Genomic DNA, 21,011 nt, shown 5'->3' with positions numbered 1-21,011 from the left:
CCTCAAGATTTCACAGAAACTCACCACTTTCTCAGACAGAACTTGAGAGGATCTGCCATGAAGAATGGGACAAACTGCCCCAGGTGTGCAAAGCTTGTAGAGATGTATCCAAAAAGACCTGCAGCTATAATTGCTGTCAAAGGGGCTTCTTTGGAAGGTCTCTGTATTACTATATGTGATTAAATGTAGACATTTAAGTAAAAATGGCAAATTATATCCATTCAAAAGCAAGCCCACAATACAGTAAAATGTGCAACAAGGGGTCTGAATTCTTTCTGAGTACACTGTACATGTATATGACGTCAAGCACAATATAGCTGGAAATGCTAGCACAAAGTAGAAAGAAGACACAGGAATCTCTAACCTCATTTTCAGGCTCAGGAAACTGCTCCTCTACCCGTTTATGGAGTTGCTTGAAAACCATTCTCATGGCAAGGGGACACTGGGAAACTGAGTTCACAATGGCCTCTATGATATTGGTTAGATACATCTGCAGCATTCCCACGCTGCTCTCTCTCACCTCTGCTTCAGATGTTGATCCCTTAAATGAAATACGTCTGGGGACAAAAATACATAAACAGAAACAGCAGACTAAACGCCAGTCCAAAACATATATCAAAGTTGTTTAGAGCAATTAGTATCTCCTGGGTGTATGTGCATCATACCCTGCACTGTTCTGTGGAGGACTCCAGAGATCTAGATCTGTCAAAGTATAGAAACTCAGGAGGTTCACTGGTGTTGCTAGGCAACTGCTTCTCCTTACTTTTTTCCTTTTTCACATTTTTATACCACCTTGTGAACAGTATCTTTTCCAGAACCATGCATGTGTCACTGACACAAAATATCTTCCTATGTGTGGGGTTGCATGTGTATATGAGGGGTTTACCTGCAGCGATTGAGGTCTATCTTGCAGGGGTCAAGCTCAATGTATTTTTTCTCTTCAAAGATGCGGTTGATTATGGGCTTTAAAACCTCATGTAGATATATCATTCCAGCAACCTATAATGGGATAAAATAATGAAATATTCACACCCACACAAGAAGTCGCATGATTTACCAAGACTTATTAAACTACAATCCAAACAATAAAAGATGCCCAAATGACCAGACAATGTTTTACTCACCTTCATGAATTGTTCCATAGCTTTGGAGGCCAGAGAATTAGAGCGAAATAACGTATTTGGATCCGCTAGCAAGCAAAGATAGAAAGTGAAGATAAAATTTGTTAGCTACACACATACACTGATGCATGGACAAACACAAACACATACATACACACTATCACACATGATAATTATCATTTACATTAATACACTTCCTTGCCATTTTCCTTTATGGTCTTATTTCCTTATGGTCTACATTCTGTATAGAAAAAAACCTGAGCCTACCTCACCTGATTATGGTAATATTTAGCTGCAACATTCATTTTAAACTGCATTTACCAATTAATACATAATACTCTATGATATTCAAAACCACACTGCTGTATATGGAAATGGTGGTGATGTCAGCTTTGCTATTGCAGAATGGCCAAGGCAATAATCAAGATAGGACCAGTAGATGCACGTTTCTCGGTTATGTTCCACATGGTAAAATTAGTTACTGGAGCAATTATGAAAGTTGATCGGGTTTGTTACAAATCTCTTCTACAATGGCCATCTAAGTCCTTATGCAGTCTTCATGCTGCTATAGTGTTTAATTTAGATATATAAATATTTTCATATTGTACTGTATATTAGATATAGCTTAGATATTAGATTAGATATAACGCCAATTTCCTTTACCAATCTGATACTGATATTTTGCATTTGAATGTCGTCTGATATTTGTATATTTCATGAAAACCCTCTGTGGATCACATATTTACAGTTGTGGTCAAAAGTTTACATACACTTGTAAAAAACATAATGTTATGGCTGTCTTGAGTTTTCAATAAGTTCTACAACTCTTATTTTTCTGTGATAGAGTGATCGGAACACATACATGTTTGTCACAAAAAACAGTCATAAAATTTGGTTCTTTCATAAATTTATTATGGGTCTGCTGAAAATGTCACCAAATCTGCTGGGTCAAAAATATACATACAGCAACAAAATTTGTCAATTTTGGTGATGTAGCGAGTTGTGTCAATCAAATTAGCTTCATGTCATGGCCTCTTCACTTCTTGTAAGTGATTCTGATTGACTACAGCTGTTGACTTCTCATGAGCCCATTTAAATAGGGCTCATTTGACCCAGTGATTAGACTCAGCTACAAAAGCTACAATGGGAAAGTCAAAGGAACTCAGTGTGGATCTGAAAAAGCGAATTATTGACTTGAACAAGTCAGGGAAGTCACTTGGAGCCATTTCAAAGCAGCTACAGGTCCCAAGAGCAACTGTGCAGACAATTATACGCAAGTACAAAGTGCATGGAACAGTTGTGTCACTGCCACGATCAGGAAGAAAACGCAAGCTATCACATGCTGCCGAGAGGAGATTGGTCAGGATGGTCAAGAGTCAACCAAGAATCACCAAGAAGCAGGTCTGCAAGGATTTGGAAGCTGATGGAACACAGGTGTCAGTCTCCACAGTCAAGCGTGTTTTACATCGCCATGGACTGAGAGGCTGCCGTGCAAGAAAGAAGCCCTTGCTCCAGAAAAGGCACCTTAAGACTCGGCTGAAGTTTGCTGCTGATCACATGGACAAAGATAAAACCTTCTGGAGGAAAGTTCTCTGGTCAGACGAAACAAAAATTGAGCTGTTTGGCCACAACACCCAGCAATATGTTTGGAGGAGAAAAGGTGAGGCCTTTAATCCCAGGAACACCATGCCTACTGTCAAGCATGGTGGTGGTAGTATTATGCTCTTGGGATGTTTTGCTGCCAGTGGAACTGGTTCTTTGCAGAAAGTAAATGGGATAATGAAGAAGGAGGATTACCTCCAAATTCTGCAGGAAAACTTAAAACCATCAGCCCGAAGGTTGGGTCTTGGGCGCAGTTGGGTGTTCCAACAAGACAATGACCCAAAACACACATCAAAAGTGGTAAAGGAATGGCTAAACCAGGCTAGAATTAAGGTTTTAGAATGGGCTTCCCAAAGTCCTGACTTAAACCCCATTGAGAACATGTGGACAGTGCTAAAGAAACAGGTTCATGCAAGAAAACCATCACATTTAGCTGAACTGCACCAATTCTGTCAAGAAGAGTGGTCAAACATTCGACCTGAAGCTTGCCAGGAGCTTGTGGATGGCTACCAAAAGCGCCTAGTTGCCGTGAAAATGGCCAAGGGACATGTAACCAAATACTAATGTTGCTGTATGTATATTTTTGACCCAGCAGATTTGGTGACATTTTCAGCAGACCCATAATAAATTTATGAAAGAACCAAATTTTATGACTGTTTTTTGTGACAAACATGTATGTGTTCCGATCACTCTATCACAGAAAAATAAGAGTTGTAGAACTTATTGAAAACTCAAGACAGCCATAACATTATGTTTTTTACAAGTGTATGTAAACTTTTGACCACAACTGTACATCACCTTAAAGACCTTATCTTTTCCAGAACCATGTATGTGACACTGTCACTGAATGCTTTCTTTCATATACTTTGTATGTGTGGGCACGTTTTTCTGTTCTGATCTGATATCTTTTTTGTTTGTTTGTTTGTTTATCTAATTTTTATACTGTATTATTTCTTAACATGCTATATTCACAGGTTGTTACATACCTTGTGCTATGTTCTTTTAACTGATTGTATTCTATGTACAGCACTTTGGCACAGCCATGGCTGTTTATAAAGTGCTATAGAAATAAAGCTGAGTTGAGTTGAGACTTACATTTAAGCATTGAGCAATTATATTTAATAAAAAAAAACATTGTGGAGCTATATATATTTGCATTTTAACTTAATAGTGTTAATTGTTAATGTAAAGAAAATTACAGATAAACCTTACAGATGTGCATAAACTGCTTGAACGTACACAATGTACTGCTGAGACGAATCGAGGTGTTACCACATGTCCTGCAGTGTGCTGCTGTAAAGCGCTGCTTTGCTGTTTTCAGGCTATATGTGTGGTGCTAGTAGATCGCTTTCCTCCAAAAGTTGATATCCAATGTAGCATTTTTTGCTGATGTCAATCTGATTCTGATTATGGGGTATTCGATTGGTGCCATGACTAATGAATATTACAAATGATTTTGGATATGAAATATCTGTTTCTTACATTCTTAAAGGTCCATTAGAGATGTGCTGGTACCAGCACAACATAGTAGAAAATCAGCATAGTAGACTGCACAATAAATCATAATTATCTACTGTCAAGCCATGTTTTCCTGTCTGCAATCTGTTTCTCTCACTTCTCCATCACTCTACAGTGGCTATTCTTATCGAACGATAAACCCGCTCCCTTTTGAAACTGCTTCCTGCGGAGTTGCTATGGAAACTTATGCACTTTGTTTGTCAGCAACCTGATGCTGACCCAACATAAAAACTAAACAAGTCTAGGTGAAGAGCTTGCACACACACACCCTTACTCACACACACATACACACACACACACACACACACACACACACACACACACACACACACACACACACATCCATGCTCATACACTTAAAAAGTGTAGAGAAAATGGGAGAAACATCATTAATGAGCAGCACTTGTAAGATGGCTGTATGGGGGAAAGTAATTGGGCAGCTGGTGAAGGATAAATATAGCCATGGGGATACGTCGCCTACTCTAACAACAGTTCCAGCTAAAGCAAGCTAATGAAGAAATCAGAATTGCTGAACAGAAAGACATGCACTCACCAAGAGACCTATATGTTTTTCTCCCTTTTACAATTCTGTTAACTGTTTGCATGAGCCCAAAGTTGCACTTATGTGTTGTGGGTCAATTTGACCCTTTTCAAAGTTTGAAGGTGTAGGAAAAATATTTAAAATCATTTAGTCAGTATGCTAGGGTTAATTAGTGTAATCAACATATTATATGAAAATAATTCATTTCAGATATTTGCAACCACCCCCTGCATGTTTATATCACATAGATACTGTTTGGGTAAATTTGACCCTTTTTACATTTTTGACCCTTGTGTGTGTGCGTGTGTATGTGTGTGTATGTATGTATGTATGTGTGTGTGTGTGTGTGTATGAGAGTGTTTGTTTGTGCGTGTGTGTGTGTGTTTTGTGTGTGTGTATGTGTGTGTGTTTTGTGTGTATAAGTGTACGAGAGTGTTTTGTGTGTTTGGTATCATAGTTTGAACATGGGAATTTTCACATTTTTATGAAAAACGATCCTAATTGAACCATCACCTGTTACAAGGAACACCATTGCACTAAATATTGATAGAATAATTAGTAATGTAGTTAGTAATTAAATATTCACACTGCTTATTAGGATTTTTTGGTTTCAGACATCTTTTGGACAATTAAACATGCACCAGGGTCAAAGTTACCCTAAACATAACAGCTGTTTCGCAAGAATGCACAAAATAGGAGGATAACTCAAAAAACCTACAGAGATTTTGTACACACTCCCAAAATATTTTATGGTAACAATACTGGATATTTCTAGACTATGGCATTGAAGGTAGTTATCGATATAATGCTAATTTACACACATAGAAAGAGACATGTGGACATACTTGTGTGGTGCACTTCTCTAGTGTTGAGGTAGTCCAGGAACGGCACAACTAGGCCCTGGCCAAGATAAATCTTCACTAATGTCATTGCAATATCCTGACGACTTTCTACTGTGGTTACCTCTTCCAGCAGAGTTAGTGGGGTTAGGTCCTCTACCTGACAGAAAGAGAACTGATGTCACCAATCACAGAACTGTTATAGAACTGTGCACATTTATCTGTATATTTGTATATTTTCCTATATTTGTTTTAACCTCTGCAGGTGAGACGACAGCTTCCATAAGCAAATCTACGAGAGGCTGGTAGCACAGAGAAGGAAGAATCCTGTCCTCAGCTAAGCGTACTTTCAGTCGCAATGCTCCAAGCTTCCCCCTAATAGAAGGGCAGAAATAACGAATGAAAGAAAAGATGACCATCAGGGCAAGTTCTGAGTCTTAGAAATTGTGGTGAAGTCACTGCATGATGAAGAAACTAATGAGAGATTTTTAGAAGCATCATCATGATCATCATACACCCACCCACAGGCACTCACAGCAACTCATCTGATTATGAACTTACACCCTGGTGTCACATTCTCTAAGACACACACACTCACTCACTCACTCACTCTCTCTCTCTCTTTGTGTCGCTCTTTCGCTCTCTACAGTGATTGTCTTTCTCTAACCCAGCATCATCCTCTGAATTGCCCAGTGGTAGCAGACGAAACCAGCCTTGTAGCAGAGGAGTCCTATGCAGGCAAGACATGGGGATTTCCACCTATGTAAACACACATAAAAGGTATTTGGTGATATGGCCTCCACAAGAGTCAACTTCCTACAAAGACCAATAAAAGTCAATACACTGCCCATAATATCTTGTTTATAAACAAAAAGTAATGTCCTGCTATATAAAGGAAGGGATTATATGATCAATTACAAACATACCCTGACAGAACAGCATCAACAGCCAGTAAGAAAAGTGTTTACTAGTGTGATTTGCCTTATTAGAAAAAGAAAATTCTTAGAAGAAAAAGTCTTCTACATGTTTTTCAAAAACATATATTCATAAAATATGCCAAGAAATTGCAAAGCATTTTAAAAAGCAAAGCTCAGCTAACCCAAAGCTCAATTACACCGTTACCTTAAGATAGTCAATCTTCCCCCTTGCCTGAGGTCATCAAGTCCCCAGTTTTGATTTGTTTTAATGAGCCTTGTTCATAATCATTACCCTTGATATTTAGAGTCCTCCAAGCAAAAATCAAGCAAAATGTCGTTTGTGTGTTCTCTGTGTCTTTTCTCTGGATTTGCCATTGGATTATGCTTGCTTTGTGTATTTCTTATTCTATAAATAAAACTGGCATTTGGATTCAACATGGCCCAGGATTTTTCAAAAATGCAATAACCATATTTTGTAAACCTTTTTCTTTTTTAAAGTTTGTATACAGTAGAGTCTTATTTGTTACATTTTAACTCGAATTGGTTATTCACCATTCATGTTTATATACAGCGAATAACTAATCTATTTCATAACTTCCCAATGCTACTGTATAACCAGTAGGAAATTATAATATATCAACAAGTACACCAAAAGACGACCAGGCTGCTGCTAATGGTTCTCTGGGCTGCCTAATCAACAAAACTACAGGTAGAAAAGGCTTTAGTCAAATAACACTCACATGAATTAACTGATTCAAGAGCAAAGTGAGAAACCAATTAACTCAACAATAGAACAATACAAGGTTTTGATTTTCACAACAAACAATTTTTCACAACAAAGACTAGTTTGATGATACATTGCCAGACTGACAGGTTTTAAAACTGCATACCCAGACATTGGAGTATTAAGTCAACAATAAATCTAGTGGAAAGATCTTTGCTAAATGTATTCTTTCATCTACAGTTGCTCAGAGATTATGTTAATAGATGAGATGTTAATAGATGAGAGTCCTGCAGTGTACAGTACACATAATTAAGCAAGAATAGTAATTAATCATCAAGAACTTAAGAAAGTAAGAAACTGTAAAAATAAATAAATAAAAACAGTAGGATTGCTGGGACAAACTGGATTCAAATGGATGGGACAACTAAAAGAAGACATTCTATCCAATGTTACCACACCTAACCATTTGAAAGGGAAAGCAAGGCCTCCCCATCCCCATCATTACACTGTTGTCTTATAATGTTTCCAGGTCTTTTCACTTGAGGCACTATTCAAACATGTATATTCATGTATCTTATTAGGAAAATTGGAATATGAAGAGTCTACAAGTAAAGTAGCTACTGCCAAATGCCTACAAAGAGTGAGGCATGTCCTGAGAAATCATCTGAATGGGAAGAATGTGCTAAATGAGTGCTAAATGAGTACCCCATATATATATATATTATACACACACGCACGTGCGCGTACACACACACACACACACACACACACACACACACACACACACACACACACACACTATATCAGTGGCAGACCGTGCATTTCACACCTATGCTTTCAGTAATGCTCTGTCTGAATCAATTTACCCCTCAGAAATTACAGTGGGGAAAATAAGTATTTAGTCAGTCACCAATTGTGCAAGTTCTCCCACTTAAAAAGATGAGAGAGGCCGGTAATTGACATCATAGGTAGACCTCAACTATGAGAGACAAAATGTGAAAAAAAAAATGGAGAAAATCATTTTGTCTGACTTTTAAAGAATTTATTTGCAAATAATGGTGGAAAATAAGTATTTGGTCAATAACAAAAGTTCATCTCAATACTTTGTTGTATATCCTCTGTTGGCAATGACAGAGGTCAAACGTTTTCTGTAAGTCTTCACAAGGTTGGCACACACTGTTGCTGGTATGTTGGCCCATTCCTCCATGCAGATCTCCTCACCTATCATCTTCATTGCCCTTGCTGATGGAAGGAGGTTTGCACCCAAAATCTCACAATACAAGGCACCATTCATTCTTTCATGTACACGGACCAGTCGTCCTGGTCCCTTTGCAGAGAAACAGCCCCAAAGCATGATGTTGCCACCCCCATGCTTGACAGTTGGTATGGTGTTCTTTGGATGCAACTCAGCATTCACTGTCCTCCAAACACAACGAGTTGTGTTTTTACCAAATAGTTCTACTTTGGTTTCATGTGACCATATGACATTCTCCCAATACTCTTCTGGAACATCCAAATGCTCTCTAGCAAACTTCAGAAGTGCCTGGCTTAAGCAGGGGGACACGTCTGGCACTGCAAGATCTGAGTCCCTGGCATCGTAGTGTGTTGCTGATGGTAGCCTTTGTAACGTTGGTCCCAGCTTTCTGCAGGTCATTCACTAGAACCCTTGTGGTTCTGGGATTTTTCCTCACAGTTCTTGTGATCATTTTGACCCCACGGGCTGAGATCTTGCGTGGAGCCCCAGATCGAGGGAGATTAGTAGTGGTCTTGTAGGTCTACCATTTTCTGATTATTGCTCCCACAGTAGATTTCTTCACACCAAGCTGCTTGCCTATTGCAGATTCAGTCTTCCCAGCCTACAATTCGGTTTCTGGTGTCCTCCGACAGCTCTTTCATCTTCACCATAGTGGAGTTTGGAGTGTGACTGTTTGAGGTTGTGGCCAGGGTTGCGTTATCAATAAAGTTTCCCTCCTTGGGATTTTTGGATTAAGCAGTTTCTGCCTCGGTTACCGAACCTGCTTCAATACATTGTTACTGTTAAAAATGCACTTCCAATAAAGTGAGTATTGGAAAAATTTATTTTGCTGCTGAATGTAACTACTAAAGTAACTTGTAATCTAACGTAGTTACTTTTAAAATCAAGTAATATGTAACGTAACTAAGTTACTTTTAAAAGGAGTAATCAGTAATCAGTAATCGGATTACTTTCTCAAGGTAACTTAGCCATCACTGTTTGTAGGTGACCAAATACTTATTTTCCACCATTATTTGCAAATAAATTCTTTAAAAGTCAGACAAAATGATTTTCTCAATTTTTTTTCACATTTTGTCTCTCATAGTTGAGGTCTACCTATGATGTCAATTACAGGCCTCTCTCATCTTTTTAAGTGGGAGAACTTGCACAATTGGTGACTGACTACTTATTTTCCCCACTGTAATTTATGGTTATAAAACAATCTTAATGTGCAGAAATACAGTATAAAATATGTATATGAGACAGTGAAGTGAACAGGGAAAGTTCTTATATGTAGTACCTGAGACAGTAAAAAGATAGTTACTACACAAATTTATTCTGAAAGTAACATCTAGGATGTAAAAGTTATAGATTTTTTTTGTTTGCTGCAGTGTGTAAGATCGTATAATTTATATATATATAGATCGTATTTATATATTTATAATTGTATAACTGTATATCTGTTATATATGGCAAACTCTAATACTATAAATAATTAGATTGAATGATATTAGGCAATGATATGGGATCAGTTACAGTTGTGATCAAATTTATTCAACCCCCAATGCTGCGAAGGGTTTTATGGAATTCAGTGCACATTTGTAATTGTGTTCATAATGAAATCTTACAAGGACTTGTTAAAGAACTAAATGCAACTAAGATAGCATCAATTTTTTTTGTCATAAAGTATTAAATGGCCTTTTTGTGATTTCTTCATTGACACAATTATTCAACCCCTTTACGACTACCACTCCTAAGAACAGAGGTTCATTCCAGTGTTTTCCATCAGGTATTGAAAACATCTGTGGATGTCAACGAGCAGCAATCAAGCATGATAAGCACCAATTAGGCAGATTTAAAAGGACTGTGATACTCAGCTCCTTCTAGACATCTACTGGTGTGTTTCCAAGCATGGTGAAGGCAAGAGAATGGTCCCAGAAGACAAGAGAAGAGGTTATTGCTCTTCACAAGAATGGCAATGGATATAAAAAGATTGCGAAGTTGTTAAATATTCCAAGAGACACTATCGGAAGTATCATTCGCAAGTTCAAGTTAAAGGGCACAGTGGAAACGTTACCTGGTCGTGGCAGAAAGAAGATCCTGACCGCGACTGCTGTGCGCTACCTGAAGCGTAATGTGGAGAAAAATCCCCGCGTGACTGCTAAGGAACTGAAAAAAGACCTGTCAGATGTGGGCACTGAAGTTTCAGCTCAGACAATAAGGCGCGCACTGCATAACGAAGACCTCCATGCCAGAACGCCCAGACGCACCCCCTTGCTGACTCCAAAGAACAAGAAAAGTCGACTGCAGTATGCCAAAAGTCATGTGGACAAGCCACAAAGGTTTTGGAACAGTGTACTGTGGTCAGATGAAACTAAATTAGAACTGTTTGGGACAATGGACCAGCGCTATGTTTGGAGAAGGAAGAACCAGGCTTATGAACAAAAGAACACCTTGCCTACTGTGAAGCATGGCGGGGGGTCAATTATGCTTTGGGGCTGTTTTGCTTCTAATGGTACAGGAAAGCTTCAACGTGTGCAGGGTACCATGAATTCCCTTCAGTACCAGGAGATCTTGGAGGAAAATGTGATGGAGTCAGTCACAAACCTGCGGCTTGAGAGACGTTGGACCTTCCAACAGGACAATGATCCGAAGCACACATCCAAGTCCACTAGAGCATGGTTGAACATGAAAGGCTGGAACATTCTAGAGTGGCCATCGCAATCACCAGACTTAAATCCAATTGAGAACCTCTGGTGGGACCTAAAGAAGGCAGTTGCAGTGCGCAAGCCTAAGAATGTGACTGAACTGGAGGCTTTTGCCCATGAGGAATGGGCTAAGATACCCATAGGTCGCTGCAAGACACTTGTGTCAAGCTATGCTTCACGCTTGAAAGCTGTCATAACTGGAAAAGGATGTTGTACTAAGTACTAAAAAATAATGTCACTAGGGGGTTGAATAAAACTGATAATGATGTGAGCACAGTAAAGACATTTGTGGTTATTCCATCATAAATATTGTTATGTTTGTCTAATTTATAAGTGCCTCTTTGATATAATTGTAAATAAGATGACTGAAATGCTCAAAATCAATGTCAAACTGGCCAAAACACTTTATTTCAGTGGGGGTTGAATAAATTTGATCACAACTGTAGATGTTTCTGGTGTTCAAAATACTAAGATTACCTTTCCCAAGAAATCATTCTTTCCCACCATGTCCCAGTCCCAGACTTCCAGAGTGATAGAGCCCAATTCAAACTCGTCTGCATCATCCAGGCATAGGTCCAGGGTCTCATCCCAGTGTGGGAATCGTGTCTTCTTTATGACCTAACACACAAACACACACACACACACACACACACACACACACACACACACACACACACACACACACACACACACACACACCAGCAATATGTACAGTATACTGCTGCATTTACTATATTTCCCTGGAACCTCAATTTATTGACAATTCTGTCTGGTCTAACACACCTGGCAAAGTTTATAAGAGATTTTAATTGAAACAATTGTGCTATATACAAACTTGTATCCTCTTGATGAAAGAGTAGCCTAATGACCATATAAACCGAACTTAATTTTTTTAAAGTTGACATATAAATACTATTACCATGTCTACCCAATAATTCAACACAAATAATTCAACTCTTACTCACAGATGTCTCAGCACTGAGTTTTTTGTAGAGAATTCTGGTGAAGGGATCTGATGTACCAGTAATATCACGAGGGGCCAAGTCTCTACAAGAAATATCCAAAACAAAACAAAAAACTTGATACTATCTAATTCACTGCTCCCTGGTACTGTAACCACATGTCCCATGCAGAATAATACCAGAGATACTAGAGTGGTATACCATATAAGCAGGTCCTGCAAGTTCCCATGCAAAATTGACTTTTCCCAAGTGTAACCACCCCTTCCACAAACCACAGAAACCATGCTCTTCTTCAGTTTTCAGGATACGCAGTCAAGAAAGCAAAATAAGCATAATAGGCAGGGCCATATTATTACGTGGCAAGACTATTGCCATGTCACTTCAATTAAAGATATAGAGACTTACATACTGTCTACCTGTCAACAGTCAATACTGTACATGTAAACAGTCTCTTACCGAGCCTCTATAATATGGCAGTGCAGGCAGGTTGTCTGGGCATCTTTGTGCAATTCCAAGGCCACGTGGATCTCTCCCTGAACCTCCTCATCTGGATCCACACGTGTCAGATTCAACCAGTTATCTAGACCTGCAAAAACAGCCAGTCATCAAAAGCTTTAAAGCTAAATACTGCTAAACTTAAACATAACCTGAATCTTAAGGTCTGTAACCAGGAAAGCATCTTCTGAAGATGAACTTTGTATAAAAAATAATTTAAAACATATTTACTGTTATGAAATTATTTGGCTTGCGATCCTTATGAACAACAACATGAGGTTGAACAATACATTCAGTAGTCCCTATAAACACAGATCAAAACCCATTCTGGCTGAAACTAACAAAGGAGAGTGAGAGAGTGCGCTTCCCATGATACTGTGGGTGATGGTGACTAAGTGCTGTCAGGCTGCAGTGATTAATGTGAGCCAAGTGTATGCTGGAACATCTGAAGGCCTCTAGTGAAGCTTGGTGTGATATCAGTGATACATAATTTGCTATTAATTTACTATTTTGGTTACAGCTTGTATAACCGAGATACCCTAAATCTCAGTATTTATCATGTTTTTTTTCCAGTACTTAGATTTTTTTAAATGTCACAGCTGTAGATGTAACAGATGTAACACGGTGAATGCAGTAAGGAGCTCAAGGCTTACAAAAAGCTGCATGTGTTGTAGATGCAAATTTTCCCTAAATCTCCCTGAATTAACAGCTAAGGAGAATTAACATTTGTTTTCATGATAAACTCAAGATTCTCAGGTCCTTGACTTTTAAACACTCATAGAAACCTTCTTTAAATATGCCTCTATTTATATCTCACAAGCTCTTGCTGTTGCTATATCAAAGTCTGAGAAGATGTTGATTTGAGCACATTAGAGCAGCACGTTAGAGCACAATTATTCAGCAAGGCCTGCATTAATACCTGGTAGGCTGCAGTAAGTATGTAGTGCTTTTTCTGTCAACAAAGGAATTGTCAAAGAAAGGAAATACTTACACTGGAGATCTAAATTAGAGAACAATGTATGAACACTTGATTTTTTTTCAGAAATAATATAGTCTACATTGATCAACATTAGAAGGATTTGTAAGTGGTACACCATGCCACATATATATATATTCAGTATAAATAATTTGTCCAAGAAATGCTAATGGAGCTTAAACTGAATTCACCTAAAATGTATTTTGTATGAAGCATCGTAAGCATTGCATTTAAAGAAACCTTTTTCAAAAATCTTGGTATACAGCGCAGTGAAGGAAACCTAACATAAGGTTAACATAACCGTAAAAGTCACTTCTCCATACGGTCAAACAGATTTACAGTAGCTCAAACGCATGAGGCCATGAGAATACTGTAACACATTCCTGCTTTCTCTGCCTTACTGTCTCTTTCTCTGCCTTACCATTTCTCATGTTCTGCCTTACTGTCTCTCTTTTACAAGATGCCATTCCAAGTTAGCCCGCTTAGCTCTCCCTCTTACATGAAAAAATTAACCAAATGTAGCCCTTTTAAAAAGATTAATATGGATACATACCTTTAGACTGATTTGCTAGAACTTCTTTACTCAAAGAGATTTTTCCAATCACATCATCGTGGCTATCACAAATAAAAACAGAAACAAAAACATCAAAATTAGCATAGATGTTTGTGTTTTCACACTTTACCATGCATAACATCTGTGGCTTACACTGTGCTAAAGCTTAGAATATGTTTATCATGCATATTGTCATGAATAGCTCCACCCTCCACCCCTGTCAGGTTGTCTTGTGTTTTAAGTTCCGCCTCCCTCCTGTCAGTCATGTCTTTGTTTTGTTTCTCCATGTGTTCATGTTCTGGTTTCCCCATGTGTTCCCCTGCCACACCCCTGTCATTTGTAACTCCGCCCCCTCTGCATTGTTTCCGGCTGTGTCTTTTTGGTTCTGAGTATTTAATCACTGTGTTTGTCCTTTGTATCTATCGGTTATTGTATGAATCTGCATGTAGAAAGAGTGGTCCCTCTATGTCCTTTTGCCTGGTTCCTTATATTTATCTCCTAGTTCCTAGTTTTGTTTGGTCATTGCTTCCTCTGTTAGTTTGTTTTATGTTTAGGGTTTTGTTCTAGTTTCCCTTGTCGTTGTAACGTTAAAGTTTAGCTTCCTGTTGATTTAACTCTCCCTGTCTTTGGATTATGTGTTATGCTTAGGTTGGTTTAGTGTTGCTTTCTTTTGTTCTGTTAGTAATTTTCATTAAATTCTCCTGCACTTGTGTCCCGCCTATCCTGCGCTCACGTTGCACATATACTTGGTATGACTATTACACAAGATATAATATGAAAATGTCTAAAAATTTAACAAACGTAAACTGACATACTGATCTCTTGGCAGATAATAAACATGTAATGTGTAGTAGAACATACTTGCTAGAAATGTGATTCAATTAAACTTGGGTACTAAATGAGTGTGGGAGTAATATCAAAACGATCAGCAAAGATTTGTGTGATCTATTGTATTCTACTTCTCATATATATAATTTACTTAAACCGTAAAGTACAAGAGAAATTAATGCTATGATACTGACAGTATTCTTCAACTAAGATCCAATTCATCCACCTCTGAAACAAGTCAATAGGAACTTGTGCTACAAACACTAAAATTAGATGCATAAGCAAGACATATGAAGGCTAAGGTTAAAAGGGACAATTATACATTTTTTTAAATTACATGCCATCTGTGTGTATGCATCCATATTAGAAGGAACATTGTGTGTGTAAACAGAGATGCTAACAAGCTGTGAAAGCTCATCAGATGAACAGAAGGGTGTTGTTGTGAAGTTAACATGAGTGCAAACAGGACCTCGTCCTCCTACACAAACTGCCTGCCATTCATCTGTCCATCTCATGAAGGACACATCATTTAGCCACAAAACAACTATGTGCTGTTTAGCATTTGTAATATTACACAATTATTTGATTCCCTTGCAGCTGGTGAAACAGCGATAAGGCACATACAAGTCCATCTCACCTTATTGTGTCTTCATCCATCACATAGAAGGTGAGGGTATGGAAGCCCATTGGCAGGTGTAGTGTGTACTCTTCTCCCCAAAATGGGTTCAAATTCTTCCAAATGGTGGCTGTTCTATAGGGTGAATATCAGAGTATAAGAGAAGAGAATCTGTAGACACAGACTGCATACATTTTTTTAATATTTAGAGGCTCTTCAAATGTAACAGATGTCCTATGTCTACATGTGGGGAATGACCAAAAAGACTTAGAGCATACAGAAGGGGTTACATGTCTGCCAAGAAAGAATTAGGATAGGTTTGGATGCAGTGAACAACTCAAACAGTCATAATTGGTGATGATGGTGAACAATAAATCCAATCAAATGATCACTGGGGGGATGAAAGATAATTTCCATTTCAAAAGCATGAAAGCATTTTCAATATGCATAACACACAATACCAGGTGTGCTGTTCATTTAACTATTACAACATGTAATCTGGAAGCAGTACATTTTCTCCCCACCTCTCGTTCTCTGTCTCTCTCTGTATCTCAAACACACACACACACACACACACACACACACACACACACACACACACACACACACACACACACTAACACACACACACACACACACACACACACACACAAACAAACACACACACACAAACACACACACACACACTAACACACTAACACACTATACTTCTGAGAAAAGAGGAAGGTCCTGTGCAATAATTTATGCTGTTGTCCATGGTAACTTGCTGCTGTCTTAAAGGGCAGTGACGGATCAGGTTTTCTGGAGGGGGGTGTGTGTGTGTTGGGGGGGGGGGGGGAGGATGTACTCCAAAGTAAACAAATATGCAAATACTACACTAGTAGGCATACATGGCGCATGAATACACACACACACACACACACACACACACACACACACACACACACACACACACAGATTGACACGCACCTGGCCACGACCTCGTTGTCAACTTTGACAATGCAGTAGGGATCACTGGTCCCCGAACTTGACAAAAAAATCGACACACTAGCTTTAGAACAACGCAGCACGTTTTGGCAACATATCAGATTCTGCCTAACGTTTCAAACAATATTTGAGATATAACCAAAACGTAATTCAGGACCAGACAGATTTTATTGGTTTACCATGCATAAAATTACTAGATTTAATAAGCCTGAAATAAAATCAACAATAGATACTTACACATCTTTTGCCGGTAGATTCCGTCCTTCTACTATTCGGAAATAAAGAGAAGTGTTTTTGGCCATTTTCAAGACGGCAATTGTAGCTGAATTCCAGATTCATTTCATAATCCGTTATTTCATTGTTGGTAGTCTTCTGAACGATGCGTATCACCCCAAATGTGCATTAGGACTTGTAGCCAGCAGTGCCAGAAAAGCCAGAAGTTATCCTCTGCATCTTTCCTTCGTCGTAGGATACACACATGATCAAGAGCAACGCAAAATTATTTTACTGTGTATTTGAGCTTCGCTTTTATTATCACCCAAACTACCAATCTATAATCTATCTGTGTGTACTTTTGTACATTTCATGGCTCTCTCTTGACCAAATTCCCACTTCAGTTAATCTAATCAAACAAGTTGTCTACAAAGTATCAACATCAACGCGCTTGTCCTCCTGTCCAGTTACAGAAGCATTGCTGTTTTAGCTAACGTTAGTATTCATAGTGGTGCCCTTGATGATCTATGGTCACTCATAGCCTAATTTCAATGCACTAAGACTACTGACAGATAACGGTCGTTACCCGAGACTTCAATAATGACAGTCATATTACTCACCTCTGTGGACCTGTAATGACTTTCGCCATCTGCTGGTGACTGAAGCCATCTAAATGTAAGAATGACTAAACATGCAACTGGCGACTGTTGCGTTAAAAGGGAGGCTTCGTATTACTAAACCTAATAGATTGCACGTTTTTATTCACGTCTCATGTTAAACATTAATTTTTTTGTGAAATCTTTTATTCCAAAATTGATATTAATCAACATAGTTAAGATTTTATATAACAGCTAATGTTACTCATTTAATGAATGTGCTGGCTAAATTTACAGGCACATTCCCAGACACCTAAACCCAGGAGGCGCGGGTCCCTTCGTTCCGCAGTATGAGCAGCAGCAGTAGCAGCTAGCTAACTAGCTAGTTGAAGGTGCATATAAGCTTCAGAAAGCAAACATTGTCTTAGACTTAATGCGACTTTGTAGGAACTATAACTATCTAGCTAAATACACGGCACTGTTAATTACTACTATATAGCTAGCTACTAGTATTAACAAGGTTAACTAGTTAGCTAGCAATGTAAATACAATTAGTTGGCGTCACTGCTGCTTGTTTGATAGCAGTTGTTAGTTATTTGGTTGTGAGTAAACGATAGTAGCAGAGATGGAGAAGTACTCGGGTTTATTTAGCGAGCAGACAGACACAACGAAGCAGCAAGAGAGGCACTATTACCTTCTGTCCGAACTTCAAACACTGGTCAAAGACTTGCCAAGGTAATTAGCTAACCTAGCTACCTGACCAGCTGGTTAACTTATTAGACAAACTCGGAATGTGAGCCACTCGGTGCACTTGGTTATGTTAATGCCGATATCATTAACTATGAATGTTAATGTGAATGGAAAACACAGATATTGCCGATTGTACTGCGGTACAATGCTTTGAAGCTTAACTTTGATACACGCTATCCCATCAGTTCATTCCAGCAGCGCTTGTCGTACACAACGCTGAGCGATCTAGCTCAGGCTCTCATAGATGGGACTGTATACGAGATTGTTCAGGGCCTGCTGGATATCCAGCACCTCACTGAGAAAAATCTGTATAACCAAAGGCAGAAATTACACAGCGAGCACAGAGGTATGTCACAACAAATATGTATGTATTTGTTAATGTATGTTTAATTCCCCCTTTTCAAAATCTACTGTCTCTCTGTCTCTGAAGTACTAAGGCATGATTTGATGCGGAAACACAAACTGGCCCTGCAGACATGCAAATCTCATAATCTGACTGTGCTGAAAACAAACCAGCGAGCAGAAACTGAGGTTAGATAAAAATTGAATTTTTATATAAGGTAGATGTAAAAGTTGTTAAATTGATGTTTAGAGTTTCTACTTTAAATTTCAAACTGAACTCTAATTTCCTTAATGTGAAGCTAATGTTCTTAATGTGTTTTACTAGGCTCTGGAGCAGCGTGTGAAAGATGAGCAGCGAATGATGGATGAGAAGATCATCGCTGAGATGGACCAGAAGGTCCTTGACCAACAGAATACACTTGAGAAAGCAGGAGTGCCTGGTTTCTACATCACCACCAACCCCCAGGTACTTCAGATGACATTCAGATGCTTGTTCTGAATTCTTTTTTATTTCACAGTCCTTTATGATGAATACATTTTCTTAATATTATCCTTTATGTTGTCACTATTTTGACAGGAGGTGACAATGCAGATGAACCTTTTGGAGTTAATCTTGAAGCTACAGCAAAAAGAATCTCAATCAGGAACTCTGCCTTGAGTTAGGTTTAGTGTGTGTGTGTACAAGCACACTTGCTAGTTTGTTCATGCTCAAGCCTGCATGCCTCTTGAACATAAAATCAGACAGTGGCTGTCATTTTTTGCCATCTGTTAGGGGAAGCTTTATTTCCACTGTGTTTGCAGAGACTTATTTATGCACATGAACTGAACTACCAAAATGGTCGTCCTTGCTCTTCATGACTCCCTCTTTGGTCATAAAGAGTCTTTTGACTCCACTTCTGCATCTGTAGAAGTCAGTAACTACATAGCATTACCAAGCAGCTTGGTTCTTGGTGCAGTAGAACTGTTCTGTCAGGTTAACACGCAGACCTCAGTTATAAGGTTTCCTGGTCTGGGAGAACTAAGACAACACATTTAAGGTTTCAACCTCACAAATATAGTAATAGCACACTAAAAATATTTGAGGGTGTCCGAGGTTTCTTGTATAGAAATATGAAGTTGCACTGCAAAAGTTATATATTTTTTTATTTTTGTATTATTTATTAGCCATCATGAAAATATTTGTTCCCTTTATACTGGGAGATTAAATTCACACAAGATGGATGGTATTTCTAATTTGATTAAAACATTAATATTGTTTTCTGTTTATAAATAAATGTCTTGCAAAACATGAGGTTACTTGAGTTTAGTATTCTGTGATATTCTTGTGGCATTCACCATATAAAAATAAGTTTAGTTATTGCAATAAGTGTGGGTTCACTGTGTTTTGACATTTTCAGTATATGACAATATTCAATACATCCACAATATGCATTTATATTATTTCTCTTATCTAAATACACTTCACTTGTAGAATAGGATGCATAATTTAAAAATATACATAATTTAAATAACCAGGAGCAAATTATGATGGTGGAATACAAAGCGGCCCCAACTGAATTAAGACAAATTCAGCTAATCCTAGTTAAATCCAGCCATAGCCTCTTAACCTGTCTGTTGTAAATGTTTTCGGACATGGACACAGGTTTTATTGGGTGTCGTGCAGCTGTAAGGGTTTTACAATACATTTTACAATATATGATTATATCACAATTATTAATCAGTTTCAATTTATCAGTCACAGAAATTAAAACAATCACTATCCTTAAATTTTGATTAAAGGAAGTAGCACAGTTTCCTAAGACAATTTCTATTAGCAAGCATGTTTACAGCAGAGGAAAGGTAAGTGGCTCTTTAGTTTGTGTGTTGTGTGCTTGTAGATGTGCATACATTTCTGTAAGTGCATGTGTGATATAAGAAAAGGTGGAGATTAGCTGTCTTATATGGAGAAAAAAAATGACTGGCATTTTGATGTGGCTATAATGAGCTCAGTTGCATATCAGAACAAAGGACAATTGTGCTGAATTCAAATAAACTAACAAAGTAGTATTTTTAGCCTTGTAAAATAATACAGAGATGTGCATGTTAGGAAAGCAACAGAACACATCCAAAGAGTTCAGATTATCTAAGATGGTTATAAACACAAATACAGTGAAATAATATGAATAGCCATAACCATGAGAGCTGTTTAAATAAACTGACCAGATGTGTAGAAAGAGATTTTGGGGAGTTATCTAAGTTTGTCCTCCATGGAATTGGGAGGGAATAAACTGTGGAATAAAATTGGTGGATAAAATGTGACATTATCCAGGTGTACTGAGAATCCTTGTGGTTAAGTCCAGGAATGTCCACAGTTTAACAAGAAGGAATTAGTATTTTTTGTTTCAGATCTTGTGGTTGCTTTGACAAAATTAAGACAATTTGGTGAATCCGTTTGCTGAGCTGTAGCTCGAATCTTGCCTTTACTTTAGAGTTTTACAAACCCTGGCAAA

The 21,011-nt window shown here is 38.2% G+C and overlaps 2 protein-coding genes across 8 annotated transcripts in view; one reads left to right on the top strand and one right to left on the bottom strand.

Annotated features, from left to right (window-relative positions):
- rasal1a (RAS protein activator like 1a (GAP1 like)) overlaps nt 1–17,715 on the bottom strand; it is a 34,297-nt gene extending 16,582 nt beyond the window's left edge. For 2 of the 7 annotated variants that reach the window (XM_077003378.1, XM_077003372.1), the window contains exons 1-13: nt 16,859–17,417; nt 16,604–16,660; nt 15,656–15,769; nt 14,191–14,252; nt 12,623–12,752; nt 12,170–12,251; nt 11,682–11,822; nt 6,232–6,380; nt 5,879–5,996; nt 5,628–5,796; nt 1,125–1,189; nt 887–999; nt 365–557 (exon numbers count right to left, since the gene is read on the bottom strand). In XM_077003378.1, coding sequence (XP_076859493.1) covers nt 365–557; nt 887–999; nt 1,125–1,189; nt 5,628–5,796; nt 5,879–5,996; nt 6,232–6,380; nt 11,682–11,822; nt 12,170–12,251; nt 12,623–12,752; nt 14,191–14,252; nt 15,656–15,769; nt 16,604–16,660; nt 16,859–16,923 — 1,458 coding nt within the window. In that variant the 5' untranslated portion in view covers nt 16,924–17,417. Of the gene's footprint in view, nt 1–364; nt 558–886; nt 1,000–1,124; nt 1,190–5,627; nt 5,797–5,878; nt 5,997–6,231; nt 6,381–11,681; nt 11,823–12,169; nt 12,252–12,622; nt 12,753–14,190; nt 14,253–15,655; nt 15,770–16,603; nt 16,661–16,858; nt 17,418–17,454 lie in introns of those variants that run through there. The other 5 variants (XM_077003373.1, XM_077003375.1, XM_077003374.1 and 2 more) reach the window with 5 other exon arrangements.
- Nucleotides 17,716–17,719: 4 nt separating this feature from the next.
- dgcr6 (DiGeorge syndrome critical region gene 6) lies at nt 17,720–19,813 on the top strand. Its single transcript, XM_077003379.1, has 5 exons — nt 17,720–18,165; nt 18,366–18,526; nt 18,611–18,711; nt 18,848–18,988; nt 19,100–19,813. Exons 1-5 carry the CDS (start codon nt 18,056–18,058, stop codon nt 19,178–19,180), a joined length of 594 nt encoding a protein of 197 aa, XP_076859494.1. The 5' UTR covers nt 17,720–18,055; the 3' UTR covers nt 19,181–19,813.
- The last annotated feature ends 1,198 nt before the right edge of the window (nt 19,814–21,011 follow it).

This window comes from Brachyhypopomus gauderio, chromosome 4, assembly GCF_052324685.1.
Source record: "Brachyhypopomus gauderio isolate BG-103 chromosome 4, BGAUD_0.2, whole genome shotgun sequence".
Lineage (NCBI taxonomy): Eukaryota > Metazoa > Chordata > Actinopteri > Gymnotiformes > Hypopomidae > Brachyhypopomus > Brachyhypopomus gauderio.
The sequence above is the reverse complement of the archived record's forward strand: the minus strand, read 5'-3'. Positions and strand labels throughout refer to the sequence as shown.